General features: G+C 30.8%; 1 protein-coding gene across 1 annotated transcript; it reads left to right on the top strand.

The window, feature by feature from the left end:
* Positions 1 to 1,376: 1,376 nt before the first annotated feature.
* Positions 1,377 to 15,848, top strand: sff (BRSK family serine/threonine-protein kinase sugar-free frosting). The gene is made up of 25 exons (XM_088181383.1): positions 1,377 to 2,262; positions 2,713 to 2,807; positions 2,879 to 2,964; positions 3,031 to 3,171; positions 7,311 to 7,461; positions 7,874 to 8,089; positions 8,161 to 8,295; positions 8,387 to 8,451; positions 8,520 to 8,664; positions 8,736 to 8,812; positions 9,390 to 9,535; positions 11,724 to 11,795; positions 11,851 to 11,964; positions 12,030 to 12,194; positions 12,260 to 12,346; positions 12,417 to 12,530; positions 13,578 to 13,744; positions 13,826 to 13,930; positions 14,005 to 14,086; positions 14,165 to 14,302; positions 14,365 to 14,444; positions 14,520 to 14,612; positions 14,679 to 14,804; positions 15,208 to 15,349; positions 15,505 to 15,848. Exons 1-25 carry the CDS (start codon positions 2,178 to 2,180, stop codon positions 15,651 to 15,653), a joined length of 2,976 nt encoding a protein of 991 aa, XP_088037509.1. The 5' UTR covers positions 1,377 to 2,177; the 3' UTR covers positions 15,654 to 15,848.
* The last annotated feature ends 436 nt before the right edge of the window (positions 15,849 to 16,284 follow it).

Here is a 16,284-nt window from a genome sequence, read left to right as displayed (position 1 = left end):
GTAATTTTATATCATTAGATTAAATAAATAATATTATATCCAACATTGGTTTTTATTCTGGGTTGACGCCGGTCCACGAAATATTTTTCCCATTTTCGCCGGGCCGCGGAACTAAAAAGGTTAAAGAGCACTGCTCTAGAGGGCCATTGCGACACTTAAAACGATATTTAACCCTTTATATATTACAGATAAATATAAAAAAATAGCCACCGTCGAGACATGTTTTCTGAAAAAATATTTTATGCGAAATATTATAATTATCCTTTACAAATTAGTTTTATAATATTAAAAATATCTACTCAATGTATTTAACTGCTAATAATGCGTGTTTTGTTTGCTGCTCAGTGTTGGCATACAGTGAATTGTTTTTTTATATAATAAAGTTCATTTGTTATTTATATTTGTTTATCTCCAATTTCATCTGTATCTGCTGTCACTTATTACATATGGTAGGCAAGTAAATTGAAAGCATTAAATAAACATATAATTAGCAATATTCATATTTAGAGTAATTTAATTGTTTTTAAAATAAAATTTCACTATATTTGGGGTTTTAAGTTAAAAATAAGTGATAATGTATTGTTCATTCTTAGAGTTAGTATCTCTTAATCCTTACATATCAATCTGAATACTTTTCAAATCTGTCTTCTATTTTTAGAAAAAATATTTACAATAAAATAAAAAGTCCTACTACTAAAAATATATCGAATCGAATGAAGCATATCTAAGCCGAATTTTGACCAATAGAAGAGCGCAAGAAACAAAGTAAAAATCCACGTCCACGTTTAGACGATTTCTTCTTACTTAAATTGTCTACAATCTATAATCCGTATTGGCCAGATGATCGTGAATTGGAAGGGTGGTCTTCCTCTAATTCTAAAAGGCTATTTAAGCACAAACACATAATTATTGAACACACTTAAATTAACATTTCCATTACATCGCTTCCAGCCCCAAGCGGAGCTACGCCGAATATCGACCGAAGCGACATTTAGAAGACCCAGAAAACAGCCGCTATCTATCAGGACCAGATCCAGCTAAGCAGTTACTGAAATTCCAAGAGTGCAACCTATTCGAATTTCAATTAATTAGTATCTATACAAATAAACGCGCGCACCGCTAAATTCACACAAATCTCATTTTTGTATTGTTTTAATATTCATTTATTGAATCATTTATTATGATAATAATGTATTTATTATGAACAAATTCAGGGGGTGATATTTTTGGATTCATGAGTAATAAAATATTATTTAATTATGTATAACTAGATTTGTTGATATTTTTCTTTGATTTCTGAATAATATGATAATGCAGTACTCCATAAAAACCAATAAATGCCTGGTAAAATCCATCCACAAATTTCGAACAGTGGCAACTTCGTCGGGGGTGGAAGCCACCCCCCTGCGACCTCCCTCCGCTCAGTCGCCATTCCTCAACCCCGTCGTATTGATTTTCACCCTTAAACATGTGTTTATACACGTAACATTGTACTTGTGCCACTGCGGCTTTTAGCCTACAACAAATAACGTTTAATTCGTTAAAAAACGCGTTTATAAAACGTCGGGTTCGTGGCGGAAAATTTTCGTGAAAATCCTTACGCGAAGGGGGGCTGACGTGCAACGCTCGATACACATATATATTTTCTAATTTCGCCCACACTAGTACAAAATATATATTTTATATGCGTATAAGCGTATATAAATGATGTATTTTTAATGTATTTATAAATTACCCCACCCCCAGATAGTGCGGTCATGGTTCTCGATAAGGAAATGGTGCTGTGAAAAGTGGTAGAAGATGTTAAATTAACGCATCAGTTTCTCTTTTACGCATATAAAAATGATTAAAAGGAGATTAAGAAGATTATCGACCGGCATGGAATCGAACGAGGGCGCCGAAAGAATCCTCTGCGAAGTGGACAGATGGTCTGTGAAAATGGCCATCTGCAGGTGAAAATGTCCCATTAAAAAAGACTCAATAATAAAGAACAATTAATAATAATTGTTTGATTTTTAATTTTTAATTAAATTGTTGAAATCATTGAAAAATTAAGAGAAAAGAAAATTGTTTTTTTGGTGTTCGATTGTTTCCCGTTTTATGTGTGTCGGTGGTTGAGTGTCGTGTATAAGGAAGTAGATAATTTAATAAACAACGTGCTGGAACAAAAAGAAAAAATGCAGAAGGAAAACTGTACGAGCGAAGGCCAACAGTACGTTGGGCCTTACAGGCTCGAGAAGACCCTTGGGAAAGGGCAAACCGGTGAGGATTGTTTTTTTATTCATGTTAATTCATATCATTATTAAATTTTATTATTGTGATTAACATTAGAGCTATGTATTCTACAAAGGTTTATTGTGATTATGTTTATTCAATGCTACTATTATATAAAAAAATGTATCCAATATATTATATATATATATATATAAAAGCAGTGCTCATAAATGCGAATATTATTTATTCAATATAGATAATATTATTTATTTTATTGGCATTTGGCCATAACGTAACTTATATGCTATATGCGCAGTAGGCGGGGCTCTTTTTATCATAACTCTTTCTTTCAGACCTTTAAATGTTAATTATACAAATATAATAATTGGATTTCTCAACAATACACATACACACTTATAGGGCGTCTTTATATAACACAATGCAAACATTGAGTTGTTGTAATTCTCTATCTATTAAAAACTTATTTTATGATTTCAGGATTAGTTAAATTAGGCGTCCATTGTGTGCTAGGCAAAAAAGTGGCTATAAAAATTATCAATAGGGAAAAACTTAGCGAATCAGTTCTGATGAAGGTATACATATCACACTTTATTATTTATTGATTATTATTTATAAAAATAATATAAATTATTGTTAACAACAGGTCGAAAGGGAAATCGCCATCATGAAACTAATTGACCATCCCCACGTCCTCGGCTTGTCCGACGTTTACGAGAACAATAAATATCTGTGAGTTACTGTTATAACCGTTTATTGCTTCCTAGCACGCTAATAAATTAATTGTATTTTTTATAGATATTTAGTCCTGGAGCACGTTTCTGGTGGTGAACTATTCGATTATTTAGTTAAGAAAGGTCGCCTTACGCCGAAGGAAGCGCGCCGCTTTTTTCGACAGATCATATCCGCTTTAGATTTTTGCCATAGTCATTCTATATGGTAAGATAATTTATACATAAATATAAAACAAAATGCAAATTTAAGTAATTAAAAGAACGTCGGAAGTAGTGTTCACAGCGTAGTAAGTGAAAATTGGATTGGGGTCTCTCAAGGTTTCTTTTTAAATTGTCTTACAATGGATTATACAAATTTATTTATATACGTGTACAAAAAAACAGTCTGGGCGTCTTAAGGTGATAAAGTACCCATTGAAATGCGTAGGACTCGTTCATAGTTATAGATTACGATTAGTTACGATCACTAAACCTAGGAACCGTATTAGAATATTGGACGGTGCACAATAAATGGATCTTGCAACAAGATTTGTAAAGTAGCAAATGAGCTCTACGAGGGTAGGTCAATAAGTCCTCACAAAACAATAGAAAAAATACATTTTTTGGGTTGATTCACTTTTATTGCTAAACATAGCCGATTCCGGAAGGCCCTCAAAATAGGCTTCTGTGTCGGAGATGACCTCCTCATTCGAAGTGAATCTTTTTCCGGCGAGCCATTTATTCATGTTTGGAAACAGGAAAAATTCGCTGGGGGGCAAATGTAATGAATAGTGTAGTCAAAAATTCGAAGCATAATTAATGTATTTACTCCTTTGAAAATGCACAAGTGTGTACCCGTGTATCGTCTTAATGGAAAAGCACTTTTTCTTGGCCAAATGTGGGTATATTTTCTTGATTTTTTCACTTAAGCGGTCCAATAATAACACATAATACTCTCCACTTACCGTTCACCCCTTTTCCATGTAGTCAATAAATATGTCATTTAATGGAGGGGGGGGTGGAGTAGGTAGAGACATTTGCCCCTCTCGAATTTGGCTAGAAAATAGGATATCATTTAATAAAATACTATGACTCTTGATCAAATCAAAATATTAAAAAAATGACTACTGACTGGCGAACTTTTGCCCCTCCCCCTGAAAGACCTAAGATGGCGTCCTTGATTTTAAACCAGAAATTCTCGGGTAATTTTTTTTTAAAAAGTCTCGAATCTATCCCGAAAATATGTCATTTCAGTGAAATCATATCGGAATACATTTTCTCCAGTATATATATATATATATATATATATATATATATATATATATATATATATATATATATATATATATATATATATATATATATATATATATATATATATATATATATATATATATATATATATATATATATATATATATATATATATATATATATATATATATATATATATATATATATATATATATATATATATATATATATATATATATATATATATATATATATATATATATATATATATATATATATATATATATATATATATATATATATATATATATATATATATATATATATATATATATATATATATATATATATATATATATATATATATATATATATATATATATATATATATATATATATATATATATATATATATATATATATATATATATATATATATATATATATATATATATATATATATATATATATATATATATATATATATATATATATATATATATATATATATATATATATATATATATATATATATATATATATATATATATATATATATATATATATATATATATATATATATATATATATATATATATATATATATATATATATATATATATATATATATATATATATATATATATATATATATATATATATATATATATATATATATATATATATATATATATATATATATATATATATATATATATATATATATATATATATATATATATATATATATATATATATATATATATATATATATATATATATATATATATATATATATATATATATATATATATATATATATATATATATATATATATATATATATATATATATATATATATATATATATATATATATATATATATATATATATATATATATATATATATATATATATATATATATATATATATATATATATATATATATATATATATATATATATATATATATATATATATATATATATATATATATATATATATATATATATATATATATATATATATATATATATATATATATATATATATATATATATATATATATATATATATATATATATATATATATATATATATATATATATATATATATATATATATATATATATATATATATATATATATATATATATATATATATATATATATATATATATATATATATATATATATATATATATATATATATATATATATATATATATATATATATATATATATATATATATATATATATATATATATATATATATATATATATATATATATATATATATATTTACTAGTGAAAATATAATTTATCTGATAGGTGCTAGTAAAATTTAATGATTTCAACTTATCCATATATAGTATTTATTTACGTGCGATGTGTAAAAGTCCAAATACATTTTCACCGGTAGATATATTTCTCTTAGCGAAAATATGAATTAACTGATTATATGCTGCTCTAAAATGCCTATGAAAGTCAATTTGACAGTTGCGAAACATTTGCTGTTCAAATCCAAACCTAACCCAATGAAGTTCTTAGACTAATTATAGTTTTAGAACTTTCATTAGGTCAAGTCTAAAATCAAACTAAGCCAACTGATCTCTCAGGGGAAATTAAGCGGAAGAAGAATTACAGACAGACGTCGCATCTCACACATATCCATAGTTTGTCTGCACTTCAATATTATACTGTTTTAAAAATATGATATATACGATAAAAATATGATCATATTTTTATCGATATTACTATGAAATCGAATTTTGCTCAATAGGAGGGTGCAAAAACAATTATCAGCTCTCAGAAGTCAAAAGCAATAAAATCGTGTCGGCGCCGTCACAGTGGGAACGGTCGGTAACGAGCGTATATGGATGATTCCGCGTGCATCCCAAAAAACTGTGCCCATCACTTTGCCGGCCGATTTCGTCGTTTTCGCCTTCTTTGTAGCCCACTGTTTCAACTGTTCCTTTGTCTTTGGAGTGTAGTGGTGAATCCACATTTAATCAACGGTTATGTATCGACGCAGAAACTCGTTAGGATTGCCACGTAAAAGCGCCAAAGCAGACATTGAATCGACCACACAATTGCATGATATTCTGCACTGTGAGCAAGCATCTTGCTGATATCTTTTTCATACCCAATTTTTCGTACAAAATTGAAACCAATGAGTCATGTGATATGGCTATGGCCACAGCAAGTTCGCGCACTTTGATTTTGTCGATCGTTTCTGGCGTAGTCACCTCAAGCGAATGTCCCGAACGATGTTCATCAAATTGAAACGCATTCACCTAATTTTAAACGCTGGTGCAGATGTGCCATGAACTTCGTCCAACTTTGATTTCTTTCGGTGTTTTGCTTTTCAAATGAAATTGGAAAGTACTACACAAAACTCGTTTATTTCCATTGTTCAAAAATAACAAAGGTTATTTGTTTCAATTGTTTGTAAAAATGAAAGGACGCGATGGAAATGGCTGACAATTTGACAGCAGTCTATTGACAGATGATACTTTTCAGAAACAAATTTGTTTTGACACTACTAGCGCTACTTCTTACATTTTATAAAAACTTATTGACTTACCCTCGTAACTAGTTGTTAACTGTTGCATCATTTGATCACCGGACTCAGGAGTATTGTGCAATAAGTGATTATATAAAGCATACAGTGCCTTCGAGCTTCTTAATACGAAAAGCTCGAAGACACTGTATGCTTTATATCTCACTTATAATTATGAAGCAATATACGAGATGTGTCGTCCATCTGTACTTCTTCTTCCGCTTATTTTCCCCTGAGAAATGAGTTGGCTTAGTTTATATTTTAGACATGACCTAAATAAAAGTGTAATTGTAAGTACTTTCGAATCCTTAACATGCTTTTTATTATAAAAGATAATCGGAATTGGATTAAAGTGTCCTTTTAATTAAATACGAAAAAGAAAATAACGGTAAAAGAAAAGGCCTCAATGGTTAAGTAAAGACATTACCAAAAGTAACATAATTCTGTTATTTTGTACATGGGTTTAAATTGTGTGTGATCTTCTTACGCTGTGAACTTACGAGGGTTTAATCTGAGAAATTAACACGTTTTGTTTATGCTTTCAGCCATCGAGATCTCAAACCGGAAAATTTGCTGTTAGACGAAAGGAATAATATTAAAGTTGCCGATTTCGGAATGGCTTCTCTTCAACCTGCTGGCTGCTTGCTGGAAACTTCTTGTGGATCTCCTCATTACGCATGCCCCGAAGTAATCAGGGTATGTTATAGAATGTATTATTAACATTCTGTCATAAACATTGTAATTCATACATGATGATTTAAGACTTGTTTTTATAGACCTGTCACAAAATACAAATTTTACAGTGAAGTTAAAAACAACAATTTTTCGATAATTAAAAAATACTTTATTAAGCGATCCATTTCGAAAATGTGTTGTTGCAAACTAACCTTTGACACTTTGAACACGCGTAATTATTGACAGCTGTCTGATTTACAGTGCTGCCAACATAGAAAACTCGACTTGGATCATCCTATATAAAGCATTCGAAAGCTTTGTTCGTTTAAGACAAACTTTGATGAAAAGTCAGCATATCATTTGAATTAATTTCGATGATATGATACAGCAATTGTATATTAGTAGCAACTTATCTTATTACTATATTTTTCAGGGTGAAAAGTATGACGGTCGCCGGGCAGACGTGTGGTCTTGCGGTGTCATACTATACGCGCTTTTAGTTGGAGCTTTGCCTTTCGATGATGATAATCTCAGGCAATTGTTAGAAAAGGTCAAACGAGGAGTGTTTCACATACCTCATTTCGTGCCTCCTGATTGTCAGGCTTTGTTGCGCGGCATGATCGAGGTCAACCCCGACAAAAGACTAACTGTGAGTGAGCATACTATAATCAAAACCCTGGATTATTTACTTTATAATAATACTCTGGTTCTTGGCAACAGCTGGCAGACATAAACAGGCATCCTTGGGTAACGGCCGGAGGCAAGGGAGAACTCGAATTAGAGCTTCCCATGATGGAAGTGGTGCAAACTCACATCATACCATCTGTTGAAGCGATGGATCCTGATGTCTTACAGGTAAAATATTACTCTACACTTTATGACACATACGTAAAATTTGTCATTAGGTTATTAACGGCTCGTTATTATTTTTTGATACTATTTTCAGGCGATTTCGAGTTTGGGATGCTTTAAACATAGAGAAAAATTAATACAGGAATTACTTAGTTCAAGGTAAAATGATTTAATATAAATCTATTTTCGATCGATTTACTTTTACTGATAATTGTGTATTTATTCAGTCACAATACGGAAAAGGTGATATATTTCTTGCTCTTGGAGAGGAAGAGGAGACGACCAGCTTTTGAAGATGATACCGATTCTCTGTTGAGGAGTAGAGCTGTAGACAGCGGAGATCCGCCCAGGAAGAGGATAGATACATGCAAAGTATGAATTGATTTTAATGCTATATAATCTATTCGGAAATTTATAAATTCATGGCATATAAAATATTTCAGTTGAACGGACAGTCGTCTGTGCAATTTGGTCAAATCAGTGAAGGATCTCCTCTCACGCCCAGAAGGCAACAGTTCAAGTGAGTATATCTACATAGTAACCGGCAGAAAGACGCATTAGCTAGAGACTGTTGTGGTCCGAATTTTATTTACTCCTCTTTGATATTTTTTCAACTTAGTCTAAATATGCAATACAGCGTGTTAATTACAATGGAATTGTTTCAACCTAACATCGAATGCATAATAATATTTAAGTTATTTATAATAGCTGTTAAGATAAGACCAATACTCCAAAAATTCGCCAAGCGCGAGCCCCCTCAAGAAAGCGTTATTCTTGATGCAAAATATCATTAAAATGTAATAGCTATTATTGCTCGTTATCACTCGCACCGATTTCGTGCAAATAAGCTCATAATCTCGCGCGTTGAGCTCATAATTTCGCGCTTAGCGTTCTTAATTTCGTGCACTACGCATTTAGCAATAAAAGTGAATACAACTACATGTTTTTTTAGGAAAACAATTAAAGCTGAACATCAAAATTTATATGATTCTTTGTTTTTGAAACTGAAAAGATAATTGATTTGACCGGGCTTAATTTGTCTAAGTAGTTTACTGTACGGAGGATTAGATTAATAAATATAATATCATATTTTTCAGTATGTTATCATGTCGTCAACCCGGAAGTGGCAGAAGGAGTACCGGAGAAGGCAGAAGGTCGCCGTCCACAACCACCCATTCCAATTCTGCAAGTCCAGCGCGATCGAGTGCATCCAGTCCACTTCATTTTTCGCACCAAGGTAGGCGTAAGTAACTTTTAGGGGAATATTGCCATAGCAATATTCCCATTTTCTTTTTTTATTAAAGATAAGCAAAATGGCAATTTAATAATGAAACAAAACACAGCTATGTCCGCACGCACTCTCAACAAAACGACTTTTAATACTGAATGGTTTTTAGTTTTTTTATGTTTCGGGAAAAAGTGTCACGAAATGATAAACATTTTTATTACATTACATTGCTAAGGATTCCTGTGAGTAATATATACTAATTAAAATTCTAATATTTTTGTCAATAAGTATTCCATAAATGTTTTTTAGTTGTATACCTCGTGATATTGGACCGAAATAAAAATCACATCATTTTCTTTACTTTTAACACATATATGATATTATTACAAGAAATATTTACACATTTATACGTTCACCTATATTTTCTTTATTAATATTTTTTGCTTTTTAGTGCATGAGAAACAAGCAATTTTTAGATATGTTTCTCTCATAAATTGATATTTTACTCCGTTCAAAGATTAAACATGCTTCTTCTGCATTATAATCTCTCAATAAGTGGTGTGAAGAGAACGTGGTAATAATTCCAATCGCAGATTTGCCAAGAGCTTACTTGTTAGTTTAAGCTAAATGGCTTGCCGCTATTATACCCTTTAGACCGATATTTAATAGAAATATCGCGCTAACTATAAAAAATAAAAATTGAATCTTTATTAATTATGCAATTTTTTACCTCTTCTGACCCAGTGCACTTTGCAATGTACAATAATTTATTGCTTGTTTTTAAGCTATTTTCGATTTATTTTCACCGGGACCTATTGTACATATCAGTGTACAATGTACACTGTATTTTAAAATATTATTTCTAAATACAAAAAAATATTTTTAATGTACTAAACAAAAAAATTACCACAAAAAATTTTCTACGAAAAAAATTCAGGTTTGAGGAGGTGTATCCGTCCGTCCAAGATATGAACGCTCATTGCTACAGTATTGGCGAGAGAATATAATAGGGTGACCATGTGAAATTAAACGTTTAATTACTTTTTCCTATTTTAATTTAATTTGTTAAAGATAATGTAAAATATCACTTTCTTACTTATTTTATTTATTTATATACATATTTAACTCAAAAACATGATAGCAGTTTTGGAACCACTCTCCAGGTTGAATATCTGTTCAATATAATATTTTTTTAAAATACCAATATAATATTACACGACAATAATCTATAATAAAAATATAACACATTATAATTTTTAATTCAATTTTCAACGTATGGTCACCCTACCCTTAAAAAAGCCCTCATTTAGTATTGGTAACGTTCTCCTATCGGTGTAAACAAATTCGCAGAAAATTATATATGTATGCATGCATGCGTACACGCACCCTTGTTTCCAACACAACGATGATGAGCGTTAACATCTTGGATGGACTATACATATGTCTGCCCGATGTGGAGTAACATCAGCAATTCTATTTTTTCTAAATTAAAAGTCATTTAAAATAAAGCTATAAAAATAATATGCATATAATACACCGTTTTCATTACAGAAACCATTATAAAAATACCTCGCGAACCACAGTAACCCACTAATCTCGACTACGATAAAAACAACAATAAACTTAAATACAAGCACAAAATGCCAAAGCCTACATTACTACATAGCAATGGTTCCAGTTCTCCATTGAAATGTACTCAAACTATCACTTAATTTATCGTTTTAAGTATTTTAATTTATAGTTTATTATAATGCTCTAACACTTTATTTTTATTTTAATATATACATACAGTTAAGTTTTAATACATCATTAATTCTATTTTGACTAATCTATTCTAAGTGATCTGCTAATTTATTTTTAATGTAAGTAAGTTTTGTAAAGAAAACTAAGGTATATTTATTTATAAATAAAATGCAAATATTTTAATAAATTATTCAGAATTAGGAAGCTTATAAAAATTAAAGCTTTATGTTTATTACTATTCTAATTTTATCTGAGGGTAATAAAACACCCATTGTATGGAATCAAATTAATAGGTAATAGATCATATGTTGTTATTTCGTGAAAGCTGTGCTTTAACTATTAACACGTTTTTTAAATTCCCCCTTAAAAAAACTTTTAATGTGGTCGTTTTTAATTGCTGTTTTTGCTTTTGTATATTATAAAATTATCAATTGCTTTATATAAAAAATAATAATTTAAGGTCACGGACACTCACATCGTGTATCATCACTGGGAGGCACACCACCATCTCCAATGTCCCCTCAGACTCACGGTACCTAACAATATTAATTATGTTTATAAGTACTGTTATCCTTAAATAACATTTACTTCCTTATCAGCTGGCCAAAGCCCAAGTGGCACTCCAAGAGAGCACCCATCCTCTCACACGCACCATCACCAGAGAGCCAACTCTACAGGACCAACGATAAGTCTCAATATCAGTGAGTAGATACTTGAATATAGTTTGTATAGTGAGCGATGTCTTTCACAATTTATTTTATCCTAGCTGGAGACCCTAGCGAAGGAGTTATAATCATCAACGACTCTCATTTGATGCCATCCAACAAAGGAAACTCTGGAGAAGGTCGAAACTCGTCGGCAAGTGGCAGCAGTATGAGATCTGGAGGAGCCAGTCCCACATCCTTAGGTGGGAACGAAATGTCTTCTAGAGGTAATCACCTCGTTTATAGTATTTATTGCTAAGCACGTTTTGCTAATATATATATTTAATGGCAGAAGGAAGAGAGAGATGCTCGCTCCCTGGAAACACTACGCAGTCGAGTGGATCCAGTGGAATGTTCGGAAACCTTGGCACGTTGACTGGTATTTACCTAATGTGCCGTGTGCGAAGCTATTTGAACAATATTGATAATGGGTTGGGTTTAATTTTCAGGAATGGTATTAACTCCTCCGGCTTCTCCGACTCCACCGCATTGGAGGGCTCGATTGACGACAATAAAAAATTCATTTCTTGGATCTCCAAGGTTTCACAGAAGAAAAATGCAGGGTATGTAAAGTGATTTTCAAATCAAACATAAGATAGTATCGTTAGTTAGCATGTACAAACATTTTTTTTTAATTTCATATACTTTTTTGAAACAAACTCCATTATCATTTTCTTTTAATTTTTTGTAACATTTTTCGGCATACTTTCAACTTGTAAAATTACTACTACAATTTTATATGGAGCTTTATAAAAACTTGGTATTTACAGATTTGTTTTGTTATATTTTTTCTTACAATAGACCACACATTTTCTCTGTAGGCTAATACAAAACTCCTTCACAGCAACCCAATCACTGATTTCTCATGAATTTTTTTTGTAGATATATTATTTATAAGAAAAATCCATAGAGTGAATTTAAACACATAGATTTAAATAACACTTTCAGGGTAGTAATGCATGAATATGATTCCTACCGTCAATTCGACCTCAAATTATAATACGGCAAGTTCTTTTTCTTTGACTCTCCGAGCATGAAAGGTCAAAAACTTAAAAATGTACTCATGAATTTAACCATAATGAAAAACTAAATTATTAATCTTAAAAATGACTTGAATGTAATTTTTAAGTGTCCGTTCTCAGTAAGATAGTCAATTCTAATGTAGTGGTAATCATATGTAATCCATTTTATTGACCCTCCTGCTCACTGTTTATGATAAAATAGATAGTACTTCTCTTGCCACTAGCTCTGAAGACGTCCTTCATCAAGACATAGTCATTGTCATTTTCTTAAAGTTTCTGATCTGGACTATATAATAAAATATAAATTAAATATCAGCTATTTAAATTACAATACACGATTTTTTTTTACTAAACAACAGGTAAATCAAATTATTAATAAAAAGTGTATTGGTTAATTAGAGTATGAATTGCAACTAAGTGCTACAAATTTTGAAGACTACATTATTTATGTTTTATATAATTTTCAACAGCTACTGTATCTGTTACAATTATTTTGTATTAGAGTTTATATTTTTTCGATAGCATTAAAATTGTGAGTTGAGTGAAAATGATTATTCTACTAACTATATTATTGTCTTGTATTTGCAGCATCTTCTGAAGAAGTGCATTTGACTCCAGAGTCCTCTCCCGAGCTAACAAAAAAGTCGTGGTTCGGTTCTCTAATGGCGACAGAGAAAGATGAAACATTTACAGTTCTAGTCAAAGGAAAACCGTTGGCAACCGTTAAAGCTGATCTAATACACGCTTTTCTAAGTGTACTAATATTTATTGATAATACTATATATATTGATTTATATTAAATATAATGCATACAAACTTTAATAATAATTTTCCAGATAGCAGAATTATCACACAGCGTTTTAAGTCCAATGTCGTTTAGGGTAGAATATAAAAGGGGCTCCACCGCTCCGGCAATGTTTCAGAGGCATGTTCGTTTTCAGGTACTTTTATTATTAATCATCATCAAATACATGATTGAATTTATACTATAATATGTTTTTGATATATATTTTAGGTTGATATTTCGACTATAACTAAACAAGCTGGTGAAAATGGCAAAGAATACCTGTACGCTATCACGTTTACGCTCCTATCAGGTATTAAGAGGGAAAAATTAATTTGTGGTTTCTAATCATAGATTGAATAATGTTGTTTATTTATATTTGTTGATATAGGCAATATAAGAAGATTTAGAAGAGTGTGCGAACACATTCAAGGTTGTGTGTGTAGACCGATCGGAGGCGGCGGACCTAGACCTGCTCCCCCAAGATCACCAAGAGCTCCTAGAAAACATGCGCCTAGTCACAGTCATGGTAAATACACTTTATTTGAAATTTAAACATTGATATACCGACTGGATTTATTGTATTTATAGGCGGGACTGATTCGACAACTGAAAGCATTAGTAGCGGATCTACTGAAAGCTGTGATAGGCTCCAAGCTCCTACGAGACAAGTTTATATAATTCTTTGTATCTATACATACTTCATTATAAATCAAATTTATTAAATGTTTTCTTATTTTATTCAGCTGGAACCTACCGACTTGGGAAGTTGTGATTCTTCTGTGTTTGATCAGGTGAAAAGTCCAACGTCTCATTCTTCTATTGATGGCGTTCATCAAGTTAGTATTTTACTCTTTTTAATAATAAATAGATAGTTTATTAATAAGCATTATCGATTGTTATAGAATGGAGAGTCATTGGACGCTGGAAATGGAAACTCTTCTAGATATTCTAATCAAAACCAAAATGGTTCTTCGTCTTCGGTTGCGTCTTGTTCCAATCCAGTTAGTGGGGGATCTTTCAAAATGCATGTCAGTAGTGGAACAACACTTTTTTTATTTGATTTACATTTTGTTTCTTCACCGTTTAATAGAATTATAGATACACATGAATGTTGAAATAATCGGTGTTGAAATGAAGCAGATATGTCAAATATGTTTTTAACTACATATCTCATGACAAGAAGAAGTTTATAGTTATTATAAAAATTTAGGAGTAATTTAAATCATGGGTTCTACTACATACCTATTACGAACTATCAATAAATGGACCTAATAGTTTGATAACACTAAAGTAACTTTGTCAATAATATTGTCTCTATATTTATGTTGAGCTTGTATTACGTGGGTTAAATTAACTTAATTTCAAATTTGACATATCTGTTACAATCAGAAATGAATCTAACTTTAATAATACGTGGATTATATGTAACAGTGCGGAGCTAAGACTAGCGGATCCAGCAGCAGAAGAGCTTCCTCGGGATCAGGCGGCGGTACTCCGACGCGTCCCTCGACGGCTTCGAGTTCTTTAGATCAAGGTGCTTTGCGTAGAGCGTGCCGAGATTCGTCTGAAAGAGGTGAGATTATAATGACACCAAAGAGTGGTATTGAATGCAAATCTGTTGTCGAATGAGTAAGTAGTGCAAGCGCAAAACTGTGGCGGTGATAGTAGTATCGATACGATTATGTTTTACAATTAAGTATCTGAAATAGCCATCGATCTGATACTCAGGTCACACAAAACGGTCTTCGTCCGAATGTAAGGAAGCTTGGAGAGGATTGAGCGGACGCGAAGACAGTCCTTGTTCTCGTGAACACCAACACCAGCACCACAAACAAGAGCATCATCAGCATGTGTCGTTGTCGAAGGGCAACGACTAACTCGATTGTGCCATAATGGAATATTAACTAGCTTCTTAATGTATATGATACGCAGAGTATAACATCTGTAATCATCTTTCGACGTTTCCATTATCAAAGCTAAAGCTTCACATGCGTGCGTGCCGTTTAGTTAATATGAGTTTTGTGTAGTTAGACCCTTTGAAAAGAGAGTGTAAATTAAAAATGTTTATAAAATTACACCATATAGTATAAATTTCAATATGTGCATTATACAAGATGGAAGCAATAATACAATACATGCATAATATGATTCGTTTTAGCATTAACCTATATATCTGCTCAATTCTGTCCATAGTAATATTGACATTTTCTCTTGTACTTATGGAGTTTTGGTTCAATTCGTATGGGACAATGCACACCTGTTGAGGTGATTTGTGTCTGTTGTTTTGTCTTGTTTATATTTGTATGTATTATTATGTATTAGTACTTTTGACTATCGTGACGCATTAGGTTTGCCTGTCAGGTCACGATGGTTATAATTTTAATAAATAAATAAATAAATAAATACCCCTTGAAAGCAACAGGATTCCTCTATTGGAAAATATCTGGTGCTTGTTAGCAGTATACTGATCCAAGCGGTTTAGGCAGGAGTTCAAATAAAGTAAACTTA

Source organism: Plectrocnemia conspersa, unplaced genomic scaffold (assembly GCF_051122295.1).
Source record: "Plectrocnemia conspersa isolate PC_06_02 unplaced genomic scaffold, ASM5112229v1 ptg000001l, whole genome shotgun sequence".
In the NCBI taxonomy this organism is placed as follows: domain Eukaryota; kingdom Metazoa; phylum Arthropoda; class Insecta; order Trichoptera; family Polycentropodidae; genus Plectrocnemia; species Plectrocnemia conspersa.
Note: the sequence above shows the minus strand (reverse complement) of the source record. Positions and strands in the feature narration are given on the sequence as shown.

What these genes read in the sequence shown, in the direction of transcription:
- sff (XM_088181383.1), top strand. Translation starts at nt 2,178, where the DNA reads ATGCAGAAGGAAAACTGTACGAGCGAAGGCCAACAGTACGTTGGGCCT. An exon ending in GCGAATCAGTTCTGATGAAG is followed by an intron (nt 2,808 to 2,878) that starts GTATACATATCA and finishes TGTTAACAACAG; the next exon opens with GTCGAAAGGGAAATCGCCAT. An exon ending in CAGGAATTACTTAGTTCAAG is followed by an intron (nt 8,452 to 8,519) that starts GTAAAATGATTT and finishes GTATTTATTCAG; the next exon opens with TCACAATACGGAAAAGGTGA.